A 10,794-nucleotide genomic window follows, 5' to 3' on the forward strand; every position below is an offset into this window, starting at 1 on the left:
ATTTGATTCGAATATAAAAATAACCGAAAAAAAGAACTTGGTATAATCAAATTATAGGGAATCTTTGAAAAAAGTAATCGAATTCCGTTTTTTTATATTTACCACAGACCAAGTGGTCCTTTCTTGCCTTCTTTTCTTTCACTCCTTGTTTCACTCTATTCATCTTTGCACTATTCTTGGCCTCAGGACTACGTATCAAGACTAAGGTTAATCACACAGCCTGTAATTTTTCTTTTCAAATCTCTCTCTACAAACATATATAATTATCCAAGGTACTGTCCCTGGGTACAAAGTCATTTAATGCATGTATTCATGTTGTATGATGATATTTGTTCTCTCTAGATCTTGTGTTTATTCACACTGGTCATAGATTGTCTAAACTAACAAATGTGTTTGTATTGTTTGCTATTTGGCACATCATAACAGATAGGGAGAGAGGGTTATCAGTCACTGATACCCGAGTGTATAGAACCAGATCAAGTAAATGAAAACAAACAAATGAATGACCAATGGCCGAACTCGATTACCCCAGCCACCATTGTTAAAAGGGGTCAACCCTGCCTTTTTTAGCGGGGCCTTGGAAGTTGGCAGTAGGGGGATACTCTGCTTGTCTGAGGACACAAACCAAACACTGAATGAGGTTCTTTAAAAAAAGAAAAAAGGATGTGCAGCCGAGATGTTACTTATTATGTGAAGAATTTAAATCCTGTCAAGTTAACTCTTTCCTGGAAATCCTATCATTTTTGTCCCTACGTAACCATGTCATGCTAATTTATTTTTCAGCGAGGCAGTGCGAGGGAACGAAGCGGATTATTCTGCAGCCATGTCTGACCAGGAGAGCAGCAAGGACACTTCCTTCAGCGAGTGCCCCGTTTGCTATGAGCGGCTCCACAGCATGTCCACAGCGGAAAGAAGGCTGAGCTGTGGTCACACGTTCTGCCATGACTGCCTGGTGAAGTATCTGGTGATAGCCAAGCAGGAAGGACCCATCAAGAAAAACATTGTCTGCCCCCTGTGCAGATACGTGACCTTTCTGAGGAACAAAGGCATCTGCTGGCACCCCACACCTGGTGAGAAAACACAGACTTTGGAAGTGCCAATGTCCCCTCCCATCCTCAGGCATTCAGTGGGATTGGGGCCAACCAATACCCTAGTGGTGCCCAGCTCCGACATCATATCAATTGAGAATGACACACAGCGTGGCATTCCCAGATACCTAGCGTTCTGCCCGGCGGAATCGCATAGCGAATCCAGTAGCAATGCAGCTGGGTCACAGATCTTCATCATCAGTGATCAAGGCCAACCAATGGAGAGCGAGGAGAGTGAGAGGTCCGAACCAACATTGCCGCGCTCAGGACTGAACTGCTGTCGGTCTCCATCGCTGATACTGCTCTTGTTGATGATCCTGGTGGTTGCCATTTTGGCTGCTGTCCTTCCCTGGATTCTCATTGCCAAAAAGAGCACGTGAATGCTTGGGGGCATAGACTCTACAGCGAAGAATTACTCTGCAACCAATCTATGCATTTCAATATCCATTTTTCTTTATAAACATTCTAAATGAGATTGTCTGGAAATGTTCTTCGAATCAGGACTACCTTTGTAGGAAGGAAGACGCTGATCCTAGTTCTATAGGCGTGTGGATATAGGTCAAACCCATACATTGCTTTCTTTACATCTTGATACATGCTTCAGGGACAATGCAGAGCTCACTCCATTTAGGGCGGAGCCTCTCTCGCTCTCTTATGACCGGTTCTGTGCATAGCTGAATGGCGAGCAAGGAGGCCACTGGGCAAATATTGTGCGTGCTGCTTGAGAACACAATGCATAGGCTGCACAATCAGTGGAAGAGGTGCGACACTAGGAGATGTTTGCAAGATGTCCTCCTCTGATAGGGGCTGTGGTGCATCACAGTCTAAACCGGACCATTTAAAGCCAACCACTTCAGCTCATTTTCAGGACACTGTTCGATATAACATTTGATCTCGCTGATGATTTTGCCTTACATTTGAAACGCACACACGCTCATTTCTCAAAAAACCGTTGCTGTCCTAAAATGGATGTATAGCATAAAGTTGATGGAGAAAGTTGTGTCTGTTGTTCATACTGCCCTGTACCCGTGTCATCAGTACACAAAACCTTGACATGCTTAATCCTTCGGTGCAGTCCAACCACTGCACAATGCGTCAGTGTTCTCTGGTTAGTGTCACCCTGGTGATCTGTTCCCCCGCGAGCCCATTGCAGACTAATTTTAGAGTGTTTAAATCTGAAGAAAGAAGAGTAAACGAAAAGGGATGGAAACATGTTGGTTCTTTCCCAGAAGTATTTCAGGATAGCATAATTCACTGTTTTAGCTCCAGTCCTAGTTAGACACCATGATAGTCCAGTCATACAGACGCACAAGTTGCAGATGTTGATACTTTTATTGGACTAACTGAAAGATCTATGAACAGATGTATCAGAACATCAGCTTCCCAAGTCCCACAGAGCAACATCTGATGAAGAGGTCTGTGGGACTTTGGAAGCTAATGTTTTGTTCCATCCCGTCCAATAAAAGTATCAACGTGTTCAAGTGGTGTGAGCTCCAGGCCTAGAAAGTTTGAGCAATGTTTTAGATTTTGGTACCATGTAGGAGGTCCCTGAAGTCCCCCAACAGGGGCAGGGGTGTGGTGGGGGGACTTTGAGTGAATTCTGTGGTGAACTGCCTCGGGCAGTAGGGAACTTGAAGAGAACTAGGAGAGATAGCAGGAACATGTCACCATCTTGACACTGCTTTTTGCCTCTGATGCTTTAAGGAGTAATTGAATGTGGTGAGACCCAGGGAGTCCCACGTGTCTGAATTCAAGCAGCAAGCGATGCCGTGAACGATCCTGAGTCATGGATTGTGAGCTTTCAGCTTGGGAGAACTGCAGACACATGGGTTCCAAACTTTTTCCAACATTAATGTGGTTTTATTTGGTTCTCATTTTTTCAGCTGTAAAACACATGTTACGAAATTATGCATTTTCTGCGAAGGGGTGGAGGAAAACCTTTGAGAAACATTTATTTATTTTATTTAGAGTTCTCTAGACTTTCAAGGACCCGGTTTTCGCAACTATGGTGCTTAAGAAACGAGACAAGCCTCAAAGGGACAGACCTCCTAGTTTCACTCTATACATACAGTTGTCTTGTAGGGGATAACATATCTCAATCATTATTGATGGAACGCAATGGACACATGACCATTCTCTGCTCCCATTAATTGGACCATGATTTTGATTGGACATGCAAACTGGCAATTCGTGTACAGTAATGCATGATTTCACGTATTTGGTAGAATGCAATACAAAAAGGAAATGTTTAGTTCTGTTGATTTTTTCTGCAGTACTTCATCGTTCTATCTGAATTGGGATTGCTGAAGGTGCAGAAGGGCCTGTGGGTTACCCTGTCCGATATCAAGCCTGCCCATATGCGTTACAGAAAATATAATCAGGGTCTGTACTCTGCACCCCTCACGCACCCAGCTGCCTGCAGCAGGATGAAGGCAACATCTTCCACTGGATAGCACTCCACATTTTAATATCCTCTTAATACATCTTACAGAAAGAATCTGAATGTATCCCACTCTCACTTCCTGCAATTAAATTGAATAGCCAGGGCCCACTCTGGTTATTTCTTCTGTGGTCAGTTATCTTCCTTCTGCTCTTCTCTTCCTACATCTGATTTCTCAAATCTCCTTTCCCTTCCCCTCTCAAGTCTCCTCCCCTCTTTTCTCTCCACTTTACTCCTGTTGGCCCCTCTCTTCATGCCTCTGTTCAGGTTCTCATTTACAAAATACAATTCCAATGAACATATTTGCCCTGTTCGCCAGGGGCTGGATGTGCTCGCCTAAGGGGTGCCCTCTACATGTTGCTGTGGGCCAGTCTAGCTAGAGCTTACTTAAAGGTTCTGCAGGCATCAGAGAGAGCAGAGGCACATATTGCAGGCAGACTCACAGAAGGTGAGTTTTCCAAAAATGGAAGATGGGTGGAAGGCTTCCATTTGAGACGGGAGACGACTATCTGAAAATTAAGCTTGGTCCCATCTCAAAAGGTGAAGTCTAGCCAGACTGCTGGGTCACATCTCTGCACAAGGTCAGAAGCAAAACCAGACCTGTTTCGGCCTCATTGGCCATCAATGAGGTGTCACTTTGATCCTTTGTCACAGCACTCTCTGGGTCCACATCTGGGCATACAAGTGATGCCTAAGGTGACTGGAGTGTGGTGGCTGGAACGTTTTGAGCAAATCATTACCACTGGCATTGCTTGGGGAATCCCTCTAAAGCATCTTTCTTTAGACTGCCATGTCACTGAAAAGGGGAATTTGTAGCAGGTGGTTGTGGAGCTTGAATTATGCTTCTTCTGCAGTCCACTCCTCAGTGGTAAGCAGTCCTATGCGGGAGCCTTTCACACTTGACTAATGCATGGAAGATTGACGGAGATGGGGGTTAAGGGCTCAAGACCCTCTGGAGAAACCTAGCTGGAGTTTGAAAAGTAAATTGCTATTCATTTTGAAAGCTGTCCCCTTTCTCACACCTGTAATGGCCTTCTGACTCTATGATATGATAAGTCATTTATAACATGCCTGTACACAAGTGTTTCTGGGGAGGAAAAATGGGGGAGGACAAGACAAATGATCTTACTAGGCCTTGTGTCATTCAGATCGTGATCAATGCTTATCCTGCCCTCTAACCCTTGCCGGCTGCTTTTCACCATTTTCGCATACCAACTGGGCACCTGTTTGTTTATGCAGTGGACACCCTCCAATACAGTAAGCATGTCTTGGTTTGGTGGATGTTTTTTTAGTTTCTTTTATACATTTTAAACATTTGCATAAAAAGACCACAAAAATGTTGAAGTTGCTTAATAACTTGCATGTGTTGGGATCTTCCGGAGGGCATTAAAAGGGAGCACACTTTGCATCCTCTCTAATAGCATTGTGGGTAAATGAGAAGAGTGCAAGAGCAGCAATCCCGGATGGTAACCCAGGGACACAACTGTGCAGCTAGGAGGGCCCCACCATGTGAAATTCAAAGATGTATCTTCAACTGGAGAACAGCTTTGGATCTAGCAACATATTAATCAAGGCTTGGTCCACCTTGCCCACTCCCCCCGCCCCCCACTGACATGGGAGGATAGCTCAGGGGCAACGTGCTCGCCTTGGATACAAGACGACACGGAGCAGCACAGGTTCAATCCCCGGGTCTGCGCTTAGAAACCTCTGTGTATTAAGGGCATAATAAATAACCTATCATATCAGATCCCCACTAACTTGAATCCCCTGCTTGTAATCCTGTGCAATCCCTCCCACCATGTCCTTTCAGGTGAAGCCTTATCATTCTATCCCTCTTGCTGCATCCATGTTATTGTACTGACCATGGTTGCACAGTGATACTTTGCACTACATACAACCAAGAAAATACAACACCTAGATGTACTGATTCTAGGTCAGAATGTCAACTGCCATGTTGATGAAGCGCCAGAAATTGCTCCTTTTGTGACTACTCTTTTTTTATTAACAAAATACATATTTTTTTAAATTGGGGGTTCTACAGTCCCCTCCCTATTCCATTATTTTCACGTTCAGTAATATTTCCAAAGTGTTCACATGTCTAAATCCCTCAGGGCACTGGTACTTGTCAACTAAAGCTTACCAGGTGTTTCTAAATCTAGTTTGAGAACAGCCAGGTTTTAAGCAAGCTTATGTCTGAATTTGGTAATTTCTGAACAGGATCTATGACCTGAAGGTACTGATTGCCATACTTAAGAAAACAATAAGGAAAACGAACTATGTCCAACCCGGTTAAATCTAAATCATGATACCGCACTTGAAGCTTTTGTGATCTAAGACAGCATGCCGGGTTGTATGCTGGAAGTTTCAACTTCAAGAAAGAGGGGGTCTTCTAAGGCAGGCTTATGTACCATAGAGAGAACCTTAAATGTGACATGTCTAACCTCAGGAAGCCAGTGCAACTGAGCGAGGCGATGGGATGTGTACTCCATTTTGCCCAAAGCATGGGTTGCCCTTGCCACTGCATTCAAGAAGTCCCAGAGAGAGTGGTTACCATAGTCAAGATGATCTGATAGTACAGTGGTAACATCAGCTTTCCTCTTATGCTCCACTAGGAGAGGGAGAATATCCTTAAAATTCTCAAATGGAAAATAGAGGAGAGGCCACTACCCACATCTGAGAATGGAGAGAAAGAGTGGAGCCAATAAGAAATCGGGGGTCAGTACAAAAGTCCTTCTGTTTTGGCAGATGGGGCTGGTGAATTTTGGAAATGAAGGAATGTACATATTTCCTATTGAATGTGTAAGACCAAGGGTACTGAGGGAACACATCCCCCTAAGTGGGGTTCGGCGGATTCTCCTCCTAAGAACTTTTTTAAAATAATACTTTTAAATGATACATTTTCAATATTCTTTCTGTGAGAAATTGGGCAAAAAGCTATACAATTTACAATCGGTCCTGTGTGGTAACACATGAAAACAATCCAATAGAAGCCTGGTCACCAACGGTAGACAGGTGCAGTTTCCAATACATTTGCGGGATGCCGGTGCCCACAATATAATATTATTATTATAATAATTAGTTTTTCACAACGTGCTTAATACCGAAGAGTTTTCTAAGCACCAACCCGGGATAACGAACCTGTGTTGCTTCCAAGACGAGGCGTTACCACCGAGCTATACAATTATATGCCAGGATTTCCCCTGTAAACACACGCTCATGTTAGCTTTACCCTGCATGTTCGGACCTGACACTGTAAGACACATTTTTATTGCTTGCGTCCAATATTGCGAACGTCAGTTCGGCAGCTGTAAGAACACAACCACAATGGCTATGCCCAATAAGGCCTTACTGCCTCTGAAAGAACACACTCCTCTTGGCTTTGCCCAATAATGCCAGTACTGCTATTGTATGAGCACACCCACAATTGTGTTTCCCAGTAAGGCCAATACTGCACATGTAAGGACCACTCGTCATGGCTTTTCCAAATATTGCCGATATATGTCCCTGGAAAACCTATCTGTGAATCCTTGCCAAAAATGCCAGTATTTGCAAATGTAAGAACACGCTTTTGATGGCCTTGCCAAAAATGCCAATTTTTGCCCTGGTAAGCAGTCACTTGTGACGGGTCTGTTGCGTACGTCTAAAAATGCCAATACGTATCGCTGTAACAAGACACCTGTAGTGGTTTGGCCAAAAATTACAGTATGCCGCCTGACAGCTCTTCCCTTACAGAGGCAGTAGCGGGGGCCCCTATTCCCTCAGTGCCCCTTTCAATAGATTGGGATGAAGAGCCTCCATTGCTGCCACTGATTTGAATTAAACTGCGCATAAGGTGTGTGATTAAGCTCATACGTTGAAGGACTGTTGCGCTCTATTCCGCCACTTCGGAGCATGGGCAGAGGGCTATGGAAGTAATGCAACATGGGTACAAAGCTGCCATTTCTTTGTGAATGTGTGTATGGGAAGCGTTGGAGAACTATGCATAGGGCACGCACTCAGGTAGGGTATGATGCATCGTTGGTACTACATTTGTATTTTACCATCAGTCATTACTTGTTGGATGTCATGTAGTATTTGCTCCATACCGTGCATTTAAAAATACCACACGTGGTAAATCCTGTGGCAAATGGCAATACAGTAAGAAAAGATCTGTACATGGAGAAAATAAAAGCCAAATGCGGTAATTCCATTTGGTTTGTCTTACACCCGCAGTGGCAGGTGAATTCTAACAAGTCCCGTAACATGAAATTCCCATGTGAGGTTATTTTATGTCATGTTTTACTACATGTGTTTTTTTTCTCTTGCCACTCTAACGGCAGTAAAGCTCGAATGGGTTCTGGAACCAAGAAATTGCACTGGGGGTCATTTTAACGAGTGTCAAATGTAGGAGTAAGGTGCAATGCTTTTACACCTGCATTTCCTGATCCGCCACCGTTTAGCACCTGCTAAAGAGCAGGTGGACTCCATAGGAATCCATTATTAAATGCCATCTGTAAAGTGTCATTTGCAGTTGGTATTTATTTTTTTACAATACAAATCGTACAAGCCAAGATTAAAGGTGGTTTCGCCTGGTTTTACGCCTTCCTTTTACCCGATCACCCTGTAAATGTTTACATGTGCATGCACGGGACCAAACGGCACGTACGCTGATGGTCCCCTGCATGCAATGTGCATTATATATACAATGGCTCCCATTGTATTTTCAGAATGACCATCAGAAGAATGAAGGCAAATGCCTGAGTGGTCCCGCTGTCCTCATTTGTTAGAATGCAGCAGTGGCTAGTGTGTCAGGCAGGCCACAGAGTGGGGATACGTTTATGTAGCATGAGTCAATGAGTGAAAGGAGGATTTCATGCAGGGCCAGGGGCAAGTGGGTCCTCACAGTTCCCCCTTCACTTGATTGTGTCCGACCTCAGCTTCTTTGGTCTTGCTGTTGCGGCAAGAGTCCATACATGATAACATGCCCTATCCCATTCGGGAGAAGTTACCCAGTCATGCTTTTCGTGCTGTAGTCCCGAGTTCAAAATGGGGCAATCCAGGTTTAGAAGTACTAGAATCCCAAATTAAAACTAGGACTGAACTAGCATCTTCTGAATGGAATGGGGTGTCTTAACATGTCTGAAAGTAATGTTTCACCCTGGTTTCTGGGGCTCAAGCCAAACCCTAATTTTCCGTCTTTCATGGTTACCATTGCATATCAGGGCCTCTAGATCCTTTTGGGAAGTATTACAAGTCCCATGAGTTCAACTGGAGGTGTCTGAGAGAAGAGAGCAAGTCCTGGCTCTCCCTCCAGATCCCCTTTTCTGGTCTGGCGCGTATAGGAAAAGAACTTTGAGCAAAGCTACAGGGCGCCAACCTTTCTCTAATCCCTTATTTCATACTGGACTCCCTTCTAGTCAACCAGACTTGCTGATCTGCTGAGCACTACAATCCACTCATTTTTGGAGTATGATTACAAAAAATGTAACTAAACTGTGATGCAAATGATGGCATGTATTTTGTCTCTCACAACTGTGGGATTGTACTCTTTTGTGGCTCGCAAAGCTCAGCCCTGAAGCCAAAATGAGAATAATGACTGCCTAAAAACATGTGCCAACAAAGTGAGAGTCCTACATTTCAGTGCCAGTGGTACGTCAACTGCAAATTCAAAATGTAGTCTCATTGGAAAAAAGAATAAAAGAACACTTTTCACTCACTGAATTCCTTACTTTTGCGACATACTATAGAAGACTGTGTAAGAGTCCTTAAAGGTGAAAATTAACGCGTAAAATAGAACATAAGAAAATGTTAAATTATTAATTGCAAACTTTTGTGATTTATTTATTCAAGTTATTTCCAAGTTGCCATTGTGCACCTAAATGTATTTTAATTACATCAATTGTATTGTAATGTATTGTATTGTAAGAATCTTGTGTTCCCATTGGAGAAAGTAATACTTTGCTATGGTATTTTGTCCAGTCTAAAGGACCAGTCTGAAGGTCAAGCAATAAAACCCCTTTTTACCTAACTGTGTCCTCAGTTATGAAGTTACCTGCACTGAACTTCTTTCAGCTGACCTGTCAAGGCACACCCTTGTACAATTTAGTTGCTACCCTGCACCTCGCTGCACAAATCACGTGACCCATTTCTGAAGGCACAATAGCCCTGCCTTCTGATCTTAGTGATCGATTGAGGGGTGTAAAAGGTTTTATGATTGGTTGTCTGGGTTTGGATGATACCGTGGCATGCGGGGGTCTATGGATAAAAGCATTGCAGTGCTTTATTTCTTGTGCCAGGATCATTGGGAGCAGGGGCCTTACTATCTGTCTCGTGGGATGGTACTGACAAGAGGCGCGCTGCTCCCTTCTCATGACCTTGGAGGGCGCAATCTTCCCTGTGTGCAATGGCCTGTAATTCTTTGGAACAAAGGAGCATTTCATGGTCTGTGTGAGACCTGGCCCAGGTGAGGGTGTTGTTCGCGCTCATGCGAGGGACCGAACATTCAGACGCCTTATACTATTTGCTGCGCTTGGGCCTACATTCTAGGATGGCTTCCATTAGTCTAAAATGGCGTTCCCATTTGTGTTTCTTCTATAGGTCCTAATACATGCATTACATCGATTGTTCACCCCCCTTTGTGTGTGACGTCCTCCTCCATGGCCCTCGAATGTGTCTTATATTGTTTGTGTCTTATTCGGTATCACCTAGGGGTGTGGGGAGACCCTGTTTCCTCCCCAACATTCCCCCTTTCGTTACTTCTACAGTGACAAACTCCCAAATAGGTTCCTCCATCTATATTCTTCAGAATTCCTTCTTGATTTATCTTCTTCTAGTCTTTTAGCCTCTGTGTATGGCTTTGAATCTTTAATTGGGACCCGTGCTCTACACATATCTCGCAAACTTTCCCCAGCCTGGGCGTATTCCTCTGGAGGACATATCCTGTGAATGCAACCCCCATCCCCAGCTAGGTCAACCCAGTGTTCGGTGTAGTTCTCTATGTCGGGTGGGGGGTTGGTGACAGCCCAGCAGAGTATAAGGGGTGATAAATCATAACCATATGTGGCTGGTTTGGATCATCTGCCTGGATACCACTCTCTGTACTACCACGAGGTGCTCTGGGTGTTACCCCAAGCCAGACCATCATCATTGCGCTGCTTGGCACTGCTTTGGCCCAACATCGGAGTCCCATCTGGCATGCACACAAAAAATTACCAAAATAAACACGATGAAAAAACAGGGTATAGTATAGGGGCACCATAGTGTCGATTGTTATTCCCTTATTTAAAT

At 44.1% G+C, this 10,794-nt stretch overlaps 1 protein-coding gene across 1 annotated transcript in view; it reads left to right on the plus strand.

Moving 5' to 3' along the window:
- The window catches only part of RNF222 (ring finger protein 222), a 75,030-nt gene extending 65,495 nt beyond the window's left edge, over positions 1–9,535 (plus strand). Inside the window, exon 3 of the mRNA XM_069654601.1 lies at positions 784–9,535. Coding sequence (XP_069510702.1) covers positions 824–1,468 — 645 coding nt within the window. The 5' untranslated portion in view covers positions 784–823 and the 3' untranslated portion in view covers positions 1,469–9,535. The remainder of the gene's footprint in view (positions 1–783) is intronic.
- Positions 9,536–10,794: the final 1,259 nt, after the last annotated feature.

This window comes from Ambystoma mexicanum, chromosome 3q, assembly GCF_040938575.1.
Source record: "Ambystoma mexicanum isolate Mex_15411 chromosome 3q, UKY_AmexF1_1, whole genome shotgun sequence".
NCBI classification, from domain to species: Eukaryota; Metazoa; Chordata; class Amphibia; order Caudata; family Ambystomatidae; genus Ambystoma; species Ambystoma mexicanum.